Source organism: Cebidichthys violaceus, unplaced genomic scaffold (assembly GCF_023349555.1).
Source record: "Cebidichthys violaceus isolate CVI_PGR_0920_01 unplaced genomic scaffold, fCebVio1.0.p SCAF_6, whole genome shotgun sequence".
Lineage (NCBI taxonomy): Eukaryota > Metazoa > Chordata > Actinopteri > Perciformes > Stichaeidae > Cebidichthys > Cebidichthys violaceus.
In genome coordinates, this window is record NW_027176816.1 from 15,045,667 (window position 1) to 15,059,803 (window position 14,137).

The 14,137-nt window shown below is 45.5% G+C and overlaps 1 protein-coding gene across 4 annotated transcripts in view; it reads right to left on the reverse strand.

Moving 5' to 3' along the window:
* Positions 1–14,137, reverse strand: part of flna (filamin A, alpha (actin binding protein 280)) — a 51,440-nt gene continuing 37,303 nt past the window's right edge. The window contains exons 27-49 of one of the 4 annotated variants that reach the window (XM_068732628.1): positions 13,931–14,098; positions 13,675–13,798; positions 13,423–13,579; positions 13,149–13,338; positions 11,393–11,416; positions 10,520–10,767; positions 9,347–9,421; positions 8,489–8,588; positions 8,263–8,403; positions 8,040–8,168; positions 7,645–7,818; positions 6,891–7,052; positions 6,586–6,789; positions 6,339–6,491; positions 5,717–5,839; positions 5,125–5,391; positions 4,900–5,037; positions 4,549–4,664; positions 3,376–3,508; positions 3,096–3,272; positions 2,777–2,995; positions 2,486–2,683; positions 1–1,575 (exon numbers count right to left, since the gene is read on the reverse strand). In XM_068732628.1, the coding sequence (XP_068588729.1) occupies positions 1,391–1,575; positions 2,486–2,683; positions 2,777–2,995; positions 3,096–3,272; positions 3,376–3,508; positions 4,549–4,664; positions 4,900–5,037; positions 5,125–5,391; positions 5,717–5,839; positions 6,339–6,491; positions 6,586–6,789; positions 6,891–7,052; positions 7,645–7,818; positions 8,040–8,168; positions 8,263–8,403; positions 8,489–8,588; positions 9,347–9,421; positions 10,520–10,767; positions 11,393–11,416; positions 13,149–13,338; positions 13,423–13,579; positions 13,675–13,798; positions 13,931–14,098 (3,605 nt within the window). In that variant the 3' untranslated portion in view covers positions 1–1,390. The remainder of the gene's footprint in view (positions 1,576–2,485; positions 2,684–2,776; positions 2,996–3,095; positions 3,273–3,375; positions 3,509–4,548; positions 4,665–4,899; positions 5,038–5,124; positions 5,392–5,716; positions 5,840–6,338; positions 6,492–6,585; positions 6,790–6,890; positions 7,053–7,644; positions 7,819–8,039; positions 8,169–8,262; positions 8,404–8,488; positions 8,589–9,346; positions 9,422–10,519; positions 10,768–11,392; positions 11,417–13,148; positions 13,339–13,422; positions 13,580–13,674; positions 13,799–13,930; positions 14,099–14,137) is intronic. The other 3 variants (XM_068732629.1, XM_068732630.1, XM_068732631.1) reach the window with 3 other exon arrangements.

The window sequence follows — 14,137 nt, forward strand, 5'->3', positions numbered from 1 at the left end:
TTGACAGAAAAATACTTAGACAACTTTATTGTATATCAAAATACTGTCTTACAAACACTTTAAAGCCTTTTTTTTTTTTTTTTATTTAGGACAAGATTTATTTTTTTTGTTCTGAAAGATAGACTATGCACAAAGCGAGCTGGAAGGACAAAGGGAGGGGGGTGAGTGGCGGCTGACGGGGGCGAGATACAAACACTGAGCAGAAAACAAAGCAACAGCTGTTCTCTTTTCTTTTATGGTCGATTGTTTTCTTTTTTCAGGAAGTGACAAAACCCACAACATCATCTTCAGCCCTTCTGTCCAGCACAACGTTAGAAACTTCCCTTTTTAAAAACCTTTTAATGTATATGAGAAAGCTCCACACTCAAAGGTGAACCACCACCAGCGCATCACACGTCACGTTTGATGTTCTTCTCAATCGGACGCTTTCTGTGGCAAAAGAGTTTTACAACCTAAAGAACATGCAGATCACATGTGTCCCATTAAAACAGCAGCGGTGTTGAGAGAGCACGTGTGACAAACCACCTGTAAGCTACTGTGAAGTGTGTCTTTCTCCTGCTCACATCTCGAATCCTTTATTACTTCCCTATTCTAATCCATATCACGGCTTTAGGGAACAGCGGTGCCTAAAACTGGATCACACTAGCAGCAGGTCAAACAGCCGGGTTAGTTAAAGAGCGTCATGAAAACCACGTGCTGAAGCGGGCTGAACCAGTGCTGAGCACTCGTAGTTATAAGCAACAGTTCATCTGACTTTTATACGGACAATTAAAGACCTTACGTCAAAGTGTGTCGTCTTACGTGGGTCAGGAAGGCACATTACTTGGGACACTTCGGTTCAAGTCCTGTGATTGTTCATATAAAACTGAATGCATCGTTTATGTATGTAAGAGAAGCTCCTCCAGTGTAAACGGTAACCTTCCATCCAATGCTGGGCTACGCTACGCTATCCTATCACTGTACACTAGTTCAGACACATCTGCTAATGGCCACTCATGCCCATGGCTGAAAATGTAGAAAAAAAAAAAAAAAAAAAAAGGTGCATCTTTTTCCTCCCTAAATTGACTGAAGGATGCGATTAGGCAGAAGAATAAAACAAAGAACGAAGCGATCGACCAGAAAGAGAGCATTATGTGTCCATGCGTTCATCTTTGGGAGATTCTGGACTAAAATATTGACTTGAGAGTAAAACACAGAAATCTGGCCGAGGGTAAACACTGATGCAAGACTTTGTTTTCTGCTTGGTTAAATAGTTATAAGACACAAATAAAAGCCAGAAATCTTAATTTGTAACACAGGAGGGGCAGTTGTAAACAATGATCGGTTAGACTCTAGATAGAAATTCAGTTGCGTTAAACAGTGGTTTAGGTTTGTGATGGTGGAGCTGGGTTTAGACAGTAATGTGGTAGGGGCTGCCAGGGATGTGCTCCTCTCCCCACTTGACCACCAGGATGTACTCTCCCTTCTCTTTGAGCTGGTAGCTGACGTTGTACAAGCGGTTGCCCAAATGTTTCACTAGGATCTCCTCACAGGGGACCTTGGGACCATCCACACCGACCAGGAGCATGTTACGACCTGTGGATGGACACAGAGCAGATTAATATGGCCACCAGTTTCAACTATTATCCCCACCAGGCGGAGGCTTGTTGGGAGATCATGCGTGTGGTCACGTGTGTATGTGTGTGTATCCGTCCGTCTGTCCACAGCTCATCACGCATTCTACTGGACCCATCAGCCTTATATTTTTGTGCTCGTTTATGGCTGCATGCTCAAGGACCTCTCGTGGTTGAGGTGATTCACTATTCCATTGACTGTTTACACCGTCATTGACTGCTGACTAATCACTCCTCTGAACTGGCCGGTATGTCAGACAAGTGCCTCAGTACCAAAAGACATTTCCAGCAATCAGCTAGGCAAAAAAAAGCCTTGCCTAGTTTATTGCTGCCTTTGTTGTGGCTCAAAAACTGACATCTATAGAAATGTTTGGTCTCATTTTGAACCGGAGCATCTGCAGATTAATTCTATACCCAATATGGGTATTACTATGATCCACTAAAATGTAGGCACAATACGAGATTCAACTCTTCTATGTTTAATATCACAATAACCATGAGTCTCAGCCAACGTTGCCACGGAGATGAAGTCAGTCAGAGGAACAAATCAGAACGGTATGTGATTCAAAATGCTTCATTGTCACAGTCAAATTCATCCACAATTGACAAAAAAAGTTAAGTAAACTGACTTAAGCTGCAGACTAAGTTTGTCTTTAACTTCTGCCTGCCGTTAGCGACGAGCGTGATAGAATTTGAATCTTGGACGTTTCTAACCATAATGCATTTTGGGAGACATAGGTAACTGAAATGTTCACAGGCTTGATGATACATTTTTCTGGGGGCAACCTGGAACTCCCTCACTTGGCCAGGCATATTTCTTGGTAAAAAAGCACAGAACAAAACACACTTCTTAACGTCACAATCACACGCACCTGCTTTGCTGCAGTCAACACTGAAGCTGTTCTTCTGACCGACGAAGGCCTTGGTCAGGCCCTGGCCCTTGGCCATGACCTTGCTGGCATCTGACTTGGTGGGAGCTGCCTGCTGAGAACAGCTGATGGCCCGGGTCACAGGGTCGACCATGACAGAAGAGGTCTCGTGCATACTGTGGCTGGACACTAGCTTGGAACCTGGGAGACGGAGGCGATGGTGTAAGTTGATCTCAGAGGGATTTACATTTAGTTTTTATCTTGTTTACCTAAAGAAATAAAAAAGTTTCTTACCTGTGATCTTGGCTTTGAATGGGCTTCCGACGATGTGGTAGGGGCCGCCGTATTTGATGGAAATCAGATAGTTGCCAGGAGCCATTGGGGTGTATGTGACCCTGTAGCCCTCGGGGCACTCCACACAGTCCATCTTCACCTTGGAGGGCCCGTCGATGGTCACGGCTAAAGCGCCAGGACCCGCTTTGCTTGTGTTCACCACAAATTCACACGCAGTTCCTGGGGGCAAACAAGAGGAGGATTGAGGAGAGGATGGAGACAAATGTAAGGTTTAGTAGGAACCGGGGACAAGACCGTTCTCAGAGGGGCAGAGCGTTACCTGTGGTGCCTCCCTCCAGTCCTGCCCCGTAGGCCGACACCATCCCAGGGTCTCCAGCCTGGCCCGTTTCTCCGACTCGGATCTTAAATGGACTACCAGGGATGTGACTTCCATTGAACTTCACGTCAATCAGATAGAGGCCGTTCTCTCTGGGGATGAACCTAACTGCGTACTTATCTAGACAAACAGAGAGGAGGGGAGAGGCAAGGCACTTGAAAACGTGTTCTCTCTCTCACTGTGAGGGCGTTTTGATGACTCTGGACACCATCCCTGTGGTTACCTTGGTCTATCTCAGTGACGCAGCACTCCTCCAGAGCCCCAGATGGGCTGTGGACCTTGGCGTCGATCACCCCCTTCGCTCCGTTCAGGCTGACGGCAAACGACGCCGGCTGGTTCACCTTCAAACCCGACTCCTGCTCAACAACACATACTCACACACTCAACACTGCATCACCATTATTGAACACCAGCCAAATGACTATCCCCCCTCCCCCCTGCTGAACACTTCAGTTACTCCATACGGTCCACTTAAAAGCATTGTGATCACCACAGCATCATAATCAGACTATATGTGCTACTATTTACCTTACCTGGAGGTTGCTAACAAGGCTAAAGAGGAGGGCTGTGCAGTGAAAAGGCAGACGGAGAAAAAAGAAAGAACAGAGAGAGAAAAAGTGACTTTTCTTTTGTGAGAAGGAGCCAGTTCGGTTTATCTGAGAGCATGTTTTTAAGCATATATATGTGTGTGTGTGTGTGTGTGTGTGTGTGTGTGTGTGTGTGTGTGTGTGTGTGTGTGTGGGGGGGGGGGGGAATGGAATGCCGATTTCCAACAGGGGAATAGATGAAATGTCATGCAAGATAAAAATAGAAATACTCATGGTAAATTAACATGAGAAAGTCACATTTTGATGAGATAGTTATTATAATTTAAATGTTTAATTAGCATCTAATCATTTAGACTCAACATGTAGAAAACAAATAGATGGAATAAAAATATTAAAACATATTTCTATTCCATTTATTTTTGTCTTTTTCTGTCAGAAGAGTGTTTCCACAGTATTCTATGTGTCTATGTAAGTGAGGAGAGAAACGGAGAGGAAAATAGCCCAGGTCAGACCTCTTTAACCCTTTAGCGCCCCGTATCACTTTTAGAGGTGGGAGGCTGTTGGCAGCCTTTAGAATGAGGCACGAGAAACACACACAGTCCTCTAGTATCCCAGAAGCCCTTGCACTACCTAACAATGCAGCAGCAGCTCTTACGCAACCACAACCACCTTGGCCTGCTACAACATCCACTTCTCTGTTTTATACTTAACTCTTACAACCTGTAAAAGTGTTACCAACTCCACACTATGAACGCAGAAAATGCATCTATTGCTGCTGCTGCATTGTAGGCGGTGGACTGCGGCCTGGCGTGTGTGCACACGGATGTGTGTATGTCTCAGAGCCTCACCTGAAGACTGGCAACAGTGAGGCGACGGGCGTCATCAGACGGCGAGGCCACGGGGACGATGAAGGGGCTGTCGGGGATGTGCTCGTCGTTGAAGCGGATCGACACCTCGTAGTCTCCTACAGAAGACAAGCGTCAAGTCAGAAACTAAAATAGTCACACCGATACCAAAACAGTGGCAGGCCTCCTCAGCACACATAAAAGAAACATTTATAGCAATAACAAAAAAACAAAAAAAAGAGAGTAAAAGAGAATGTGAAAACCTGCACTGAAGAAGAGAAATTTACTAGATGTGTTCTTTTTTTCTGCTTATTTCTCATCCATTCATAAACCTCCCCCTGTCTCTTATCTCACCGGGCTCCTGCACGATGTAGGACACTCCACTGGACCCGTCCTTGCGGTCCTCAAAGGCAATCTCAGCCTTGCTCGGACCCTCCACAGCAATACTGAGACCTCCAGCGCCAGCCTCCCTCGTCCAGATGCTGAACTCAGCTACACACAACATATGGGCCAAAACATGAGTCACGTAGGCTGTGTAGAAGAACACACACAGACTACTAATCCAGCCCCCACACCAACCTGGCACTCCAGCTTCTGCTCTCTCCAGGCCAGGCCCTCCGGCACGGACCTTGTGAGCCCCGCCCTCTCCTAGGGGGCCAACAGTAAACTGGAAGGGGCTGCCAGGCACGTGCACGCCGTTGTATTTCACACACACGGTGTGGACACCGGTCTCGGTGGGGACAAAGCGAATGCAGTAGGTGTTGTTCTCTCCCTCCATGATGTCGGCCTTGTGAACCTGGCCAGACGGGCTCGTCACCTGGGCTGTCATGTCCGCTATGCTGATCTCTGGAAAGACAGCCGGTTGGATGTTTGTCATTGATAACACACATGCAGTGAGACGATGTACCTTGTACTTTTGATATGACAATGGGACACTGTATAAGAACTGGACAAGTCAGTTACAAAGAAATATCTCTCTAAAGTTTGCTGACACTAGCTAACCCATAAGCTAGTGGTCATACCAGACCAAGAAACACTGTAGCAGCAGAACCCAGAAGTGGACTCAGCTGAGAACTGCGGTTTCCTGCTTAATTTTGGCGATGCTGTGAAATGGAGATTTTTAATTGTGTCCAAATCAGTTTTTTTTGTTACTTATTAATCAGAATAATACCTGGGATCTTGAGGCTGAGGTCACACTGGCTGCCGACGTTGGCGACCGATGCTGCTCTCCTCTTCCTGGTGATGCTCTCCTTCATCCTGCCCTCCCCAGTTACCTTCACTGTGAATGCACTCCCTGTGTGTGCGCGCACACACACACACACACACACACACACACACACACACACACACACACACACACACACACACACACACACACACACAAAGATCAACTTAGGTTAGTAATTCAGTACAATATCGCTCTGCTCTGTAATGCTCAAATCCATTATTCTTGGAACTCTGCATGCTCTGCAAGCATTCGGAACTATAGCTCACTTTTCCTGTCTTTTCTAACAGGGACCCTTATAAATGGCTGAAATTAGATTTTCAGAATTTACAGTCTTATTTCTATTTATGATAGGTCCTGAACTTTGAGATGATGCCTTGTTGCATGAGAAATATCTCCTATCAGGACTCACTAGTTGTCCATTTAAAGATGGTTTGGACTTGCCATACTAACATCAGTTTGCTCCAGATGTCCACACTGGGACACATTTTGATGTTGAGAAGTCGTGAATACAGACTCGAAACTATGAACTTCCGATATGCAATGTATTGCGTCTTTAAGTAAGCACCTGGCACATGTTGGTCAGCGAACTTGATGTTGATGATGTAATTTCCTGGTTCAGTGGGGCAATAGGTGACCTTACAAGTGCCGTCCTCCTGGTCCTCAGTGTTGATGTCCACTTTACTGGGCCCCTCAATGGACAGGCTCAGGCCGCCATAGCCTGTGTTTGGAACAAACACGAGAGAGCGCGAATAAATATGAAATCTGGATAACTGAAAAAGTAATGTAGAATTATTTTCTTAACCAGTGTGTACCTGCTTCACGAGTATCAATGATGAACTCAGCGGGCTCAAAGGTCCGGGCCTCGTTCAGGCCCTGACCACTCACATGCACGCGGCTGGCGTCGCCGAACTCCGATTGGTTGATCTTGACAGAGATGGGGCTGCTGGGAATATGGCGACCGTTCTTCTTGATGTTCACAAAGTGCTCTCCGATCTCCTTCGGCACAAACGAGATTCCTGCGACAGACAGATGCATACAAAACAGCAGGCGGAGGGTTAAGACAAGGATAAAGAAGCATGACAGCAGACTCCTCTTCAACCAGAACACACACACTCACCAACATGGCCGTTACGCAGAATCTTCAGCAGGCAGGGCTCCTCGCGGCCCGAGGGCGTGGTCAGGGAGGCTGTCAGCTGGCTGAGGTCCAACTCCCCGATGTCCAGTGGGATGTCTGCAGATGAGCCCACCTTCAGATGGGACATCCTCATGGAGTCATCACCTGAGGACACACAGCAGTGACAGGCATGCTCAGGAGAGAAGATAGTATAATGGATCCCAAACTTTCTCTGTCCACCTGGATTCAAAGATGAATAATTCAATTTTGGAGGTCAAAGGTTAAGGTCACTGTGACCTCACGTCTGTCCCAGCCTCTTGATATCTCTGGAACGCCTTGAGTGGATTGCTTCTAATTTGGCTGATTAAATCTGGCTGTGACCATCACAAAACACATTTTAGGACATAACTCACCAATTCATATGCTTATTATGACAATTTCACACCAATCTCTAATATGATAAAATGATAAGGTGATGACATTTTAGAGAGACTTTGATGTAAACTGCAGTATGACTGGTTGGCGGAGACATACACTGCAAGGTGTGTAAACAGATTGTAGGGACTCAGTATAGAAGTGAAATGCTGCCTAGCGTTTGTTTGAAGCATGTGGCCAAAGCTAACACGTTGCACATTTAAAGTTTTATTCATTTTTCAAGTTGCTACAAAGAGATCCGGTGAATGTGAACATTTTCGGCAATGTGGTGGACTTCGTCTTTCCAGTTCATAATTGAAGATCTGACAACAGGTGATCTTACCAGTGATCCTAGCAGAGAAGGGGCTGCCGGGGATGTGCTTGTCATTGTATTTGACCAGGATGCTGTAGTCTCCGGGCAGGACAGGCAGGTAGGACACGGTGCAGGTCCCATCCTGGTTGTCAACACAGCTGATGTCTGCCTTGGATGGACCCTCAATGGCCAGAGACAGACCCCCTACAAGGACACGATGCGAGTCTTTGTAATGCACATGTTTTTAACTTTTCAAAAACAAAATGGATGCATGTATATAACAATAATCATAAATAAATACAGTTTGATCACATCAAAATAAAAATACATTAACTTAAAAGATGATGCGTACAATGGTTAATCATTTATTGGTACAGTCAGGACTACTCCATTTCTACACAAGCTGCTGCTGCTTCAGTACGTACCCTCCCCAGCATCTTTAGTGTTGACAGTGAAGACTGCTGGCTTGTTGACGGTCCCGTGGATGAGGCCAGGGCCGTAGGCACTGACATTACCACTGTTCATGTAGTCCACATAGAACTGTAAGGGACTTCCTGTGAATGACAATGGAGAGAAGTAGAAGGATTTCTCAAGCACGTTCAACGCTATTAATTCCTGTTTTGCAAACAGTTTGATGTTAAGTCGTACCAGGGATGTGGATGCCGTCGTATTTGATGTCCATCTCGTGCAGACCGGCCTCAGTGGGAGCGTACTTGACAGTCACAGTGCCATCCTTGTTGTCTGTGATGTCAGGCTTGGCCACCTTGCCCGATGGCATCCGGACCTCACCTTCATCAGAGGACAGAAACACAACGCACAGTGAGACGCAGAGAGCATCGCTAAAGATGGTGTGCTCACTATAGCGCAGACCTACCTGTGATCTCTCCCTTCTGGATGGTGAACGGGATGACGAGGTCAAACGGCCTCAGCCCCGCCACATCCAGACCGTTCATTCCCATTGGTCTGTCTGTTGCCTAGGAGACAAGAGGGCAGAGTTCAGATATGCAGTTCGTGGAGAGGTTGTGGAGACGGGTGTGGTTACAGTAACGTGGCAGTAGCAATCAACACAGCGCAGGACGGGAAGGGGGGGGGGGGTTGAAGGTTCCCTAACACCAACACACAGAATGGGATGAGACAATCATGAGATGAAATGATTGACGATGGAGGTGACAATGGTGATCATGGTCAGGATGATGACACCGACACAAAGCTGCGAGAGAGGATGAGATGAGGACAAAAACACCGCTAGGTCAAAGGAGGATGACAAAGCACAGTTGGCCATTTTGTAAAATGTGGAGCGGCTGAGATGTCCACATTGATCGCTCTCAAAATGGCTTTTGTCTTCCAAGCGAGTTGACATGGAGCACTGCTCAACAGATGGGCTGCACAATGATTTATGCAAAATGTTTCATTCCTACATTGCAAGGAAAAATATTTCCCATGTTGTTGAATAAAATCTGTGTGCACACGTTTGGAGCGGCAACATATACATTTTTTTTAATTTGTTTTTATTGTGCAGCTCTGTTGCACAGTCCATGTGTTTAAGGAATCCTGTTTATGAAATGGAGGGAGAAAAAGTCCCCTCAGAGGTAAAAACACCTGCAAAGAGAGACAGCAGACACTGATGCAGGCTGATGAAAGGAGACCATGTATGATGACATGGAGGAGAGAAAGGAAGACAAAAACTGAGCTGAGAGGGATGAGAGAGGCTGGAGGCAGAGGTTTTAGGTACCCAGGGCTGTTGAGCGTAGTACGAGGGCATTTGGCTCTGCTGCATGAGCTGGTCTGATGGAGCTCCTTCCAGCGCCTGAGGGGGTGGGGTAGGTAAGGGTTGTGTAGGGGAGGGAAAGGGTAAAAAATATGGAAAGGGATTGGAGGGAAATAAAACAGCAGTCAGAGTGAATTAGAAAATGTGTGGCGCAACCAGGACCCAATCACGAAGCTTCTGTGGATAGAAACAGCATCAAGGAACTTCAGTCCATGTAGCATCCCTCACTCACACTTTTCCCCCAAACACATACAGAGCTAAGAGTGTGTTGGTTGCTCCGTTTGTAATCCTAGTTTATCCTAGGTGTTCTGCCTGTCATAAATCCTGTAATCACTGGTCAATATCCAGCTGAAGGCATTCCTCATAAACCACTGCAGCTTAAAGGGATAGTTCAGATGTTTAGAAGTGTGGTTGTATGAGGTTCTTCTCCATACTCAGTGTATTACTACAGTACATGAAGTTTAGAGAAACAGACAGGAGAACCAGCACAGGAGCAAAGTAATGTACTGCTGTGTATTTTAGACACCTAAAAAAGTGTATATGTGATCGCTATATTTAGAATATTTTCACTGCTATACCTTCCCAACATTCAATTCCAGAGCGTTGTAAAATATAAAAAAATATAGATATAGTCATTAACAACAAGTTTTTATCTAATGAAGAATTATGCTTCAATCTATATTTGTTGCCGTTTATGAAATAAAATATGACGACAGACATTCCAAGATTCATTCAAATACCTCAAAAAAATCCAAATTCATAAAAGAGTAGTCTTTCATCATAAAATTAATCAGCCTATAGGCACAGTCAGACATTTTCCTCACTGCCGCAAACAATTCCGACACACAGATTTCTTAGCCAGTGTCTAAAAGTGCTTTTCTTTGTTTTGTAAAATATTAAAGAACACTTCTCTGTAACTTCAAGACTATTCTTAACAATTGCTCTCTGCTGCCTGGGATAGCTGAGAGTGAGCCTGCAACTTGACCGTATCAGTTTTTTTGTTTTTATTTTAGACTCCGTTGCGTCTGTTCTTGTTATTTTGTTCCACTAAACCGTCAACAGGGCATCGTGATGAAAGAGCATCTTTGCTTAACCGACCTGCTGTGTGTGAATAAAAGTCAAATGCACAGCACTCACCGTGACTTGGAAGGGACTGTTAGGGATGTGCTCCCCTCCGAAGCGGACGCAGATGACATACTCGCCAGGCTGCGGCGCCGTGTAGAAGATGTCGAACGTGCCGTCTTCGTTTTCGACAACGTCCACGTCCAGCTCCGCCCCCTCGGGCGTGCACACGCTGCATGTCACCTTGCCTTTCCCCGCAGCCTTGGCGTCCACAGTGATGACTGTCTGCTCGCCAATCTGGATAGTTGGGCCGACACCAGCTCCTGAAGAATCAAGAAGAAAGGGTCAGAGGTGAGATGTAGAATTCTTTATCTTATTGACACACACACACACACACACACACACACACACACACACACACACACACACACACACACACACACACACACACACACACACACACACACACACACACACACACACACACACACACACACACACACACACACACACACACACACACACACACTACATTCAGCATGCACATTCCACAATCATGAGACCAGGATAAAGCTGGATGAGATCTAGTCTTGTTATTTCCATCTACTGTATGTTGTTACCAATGACTCGTAGGTTATTAAGATACAGTTCCCCATGTAGAACTGAAAGCCATTCCACCATGCCATCCTACCTCCTCTGTTAGTCCATTAGTCTGTCCAATAAAAAATGAGAGAGGGAGACGAAGACAAACGGTTAGGATGGAGGAAGTGGAAAAAGAGATGAGTGGAAGACAAGGCACTGGGAGAGAGACATATAAGAGGAGAGGTAGAAAAAGAGAGAGAATGGGGTATCATGTTGAAAGCTGGTGCCACTATCCTCCATGCTGACAGGAAAGAGAGAAGAGGTAGAGCAGGTCCTCTGCATTACAAAGTCGTTCAGTAGGCTTACCTAAACCGTGACCGCCGATTGAGACTGATAATAGGAACAGTGAGAAGCAGGGGAGCGAGAGAAAACAAAAGTGACAAATAAAAGACAGTCAGGTGGGGGTGGGGGTGGTGGGAGGCAATAACTGTGCTCCAAACATTTGAAAACAAACGGTGGTGGAGTGTGAAGCAGGGAGGATGTGTGTATGTGTGTGTGTGTGTGTGTGTGTGTGTGTGTGTGTGTGTGTGTGTACAGGAGGGAGTGTAATTGAGGAGCACAGCGTGAGGAACACAACATAACAATGCATGAAAAAAATTAGATATGAGAGATACACCGAGAGAGGAAATCTGAAATGACTAAGCCGAAACATTTAACAACTGATTTATTCCCATTTTGCAATCTCACAGATGTGAATTTTCTTTTTCGATATTACCCTCACGTTGGACGCTAAATGTGAAGCTTGAGTTATCAACCGCTTAGCATAGCATAGGATAAAGACGAAGGGGAAACAGGTAACCAGCTAGCTCGGCTCTATCTACAAGGAACTAAATCCACCTACCAGACCCTTTACATTTCACTAATTAACATGTCTATCTCATTGGGTTAATCTGTACAACAACTGAGGTGTAAAAAAAGCAGCAAGTTGTGTGTTTTGTATAGATTAAATAAACAAGATGTGACTGCTAGTCGTTTCCCCTGGCATCCAGTCTTTAAGCTAAGCCAAGCTAACCACGTCCGGGCCACAGCCCCATATTTAATGGACAAATATGAGAGTGGTATCAATCTTCTCGTGTAACGATTTTCTGTTTTGTACTGACCATCAGGGGGCGACTCCTCTAGTTGTATAGAAGTCTATGAGAAAATTACTCTAATTCTCTCTTGATTTATTACCTCAGTAAACATTGTAAACATGAGTTTATGATCTCAATCTCTAGTTTCAAGTCTTCTTCAATACAGCATGATGTTCATTTAGTAAATTATGGTCCATTTAGAGTCAAATAGACCATAAAGCCGAGTATGCTTTAGACCGGGACTACCTTGTGATTGACAGGTCACTACCACGCTACCACGTTGTTGTTCAGTGTTTGGTTGCACTAAAAGACACTCGAAGGAGTTGGCTGTTAAGAATTCCTGGTAAGTACATGTAGTTTTAAATTTTTTGCCAGCCAAAATTAGCATCCCAATTCATATCACAGTCAACCTAAATTACCAATGCACCTTGCTAACCAAGCCTGGTATCTAGCGCCAGCATTAGCTATGCTAACGGTACCTGGCGGTGCCAGAACTAGCTTCACCCTTTCATCCAATAATGGTCACTTCGGGCTCGAAAAAAACAAGATGGCGGCAGCCAAGGTGTCAAACTCAAGGCTTTAAAGCGACAGAACACAAACCAATGAGTGACGTCCACTTCTTTTATACAGTCTATGGTTCTGTTAATTACGGACGGATAAACAACACCTCATTTGTGTTTTCTCTTACAAAATAAGAACCATCTTCTGAGCTGTTGCCTCCTGCTGCTGTTCATCACTTCTTACAGTAACAAGGTCCTCTTGCATCAACATTTGGATGTGTGGGAAAATCTGATCTGCCTCTTAGAAATCTGGGTGTATTGTATTCAACAGTAAAATTCTTCCTCATGCAGCAGAGAAGTTGACCAACAATACAATACAACAAACTAAATTATCTAAAATTATTGCCACCTCTCCGAGGTAAAAACTAAATGTATGAGTTCATTTTTCAAACATGTGTATGAGCAGTGGTCTGACCGTCCAGTACACACCTGTGACAGTGCACTTGCTGGCGTCTCCGGTGGGCAGGGCCCTGATACGGTAGGGGGAGTATGGGATCTCATCCCCTCCATACTTAATGAGGATGGTGTATCTGCCAGTCATGTCTGGCACATATGACACCAGGTAGGTCCCGTCATGGTTGTCACGGATATTGGCCTTCTTCGGCTTCCCCTCCGGGTCCTGCAGGTGGGAAAGTGACCAAAGTTTGAAAAAACAGTTAACCAAATTTTATTTTCATGATTTGCATCACATGCGAATACTCACAGTGATCTGCACCGCCAGCAATCCCTCGCCTGCATCTTTGGCATCAATGGTGAACTCGACGGGCAGAGAGGCGGGCACCCCGGTGGTGTTGAGGCCGGGTCCGCTGGCACGCACCTTACTGGCATCGTGGGTGGGGAGCACCTTCACCTTGTAGGGGCTGACAGAGGGACAGATTAGAGGAAACACTCCGGTGTGAGAACATGTTGACTGTACATAGAATCTGTGCCCGTTCAAAGTTCTTCTGTGTGTTACCTGCGTGGGATCTCCTCATCAGCGTACAACACGTTAATGGAATAGGGTCCCTCTCTGGTGGGAACATAGTTGACTGTGTGAGTCTGATCGCCGTTATCCACCACTTCCACTGGCTCCACCACACCTGAACACATGGAAGAAGTTAAATACTAAGTATTAAAAGTGTTTCAATTCTTACTTTTTGTATGTGACTATCACAAAATACGAGCTTTAATCGTGAATAGAGACACGCAGAAATGTTAGAACACACATTTACCTTTGGGTCCTTGTACGCGGACCTGCAGTGGGGCGACTCCAGCTTTGGAGGCGTCCACTGTGAATGCCTGGGGGATGTTGGCTCTGACATTGTTCCCCAAACCTGGACCCTGGCACTTCACCTTGGTACTGTCCACTGTGTCACTGACTGGCACAGAGAACGGACTACCTGCAAACAAAACCTCAGAGAAGTTAGAAAAAGAATGAT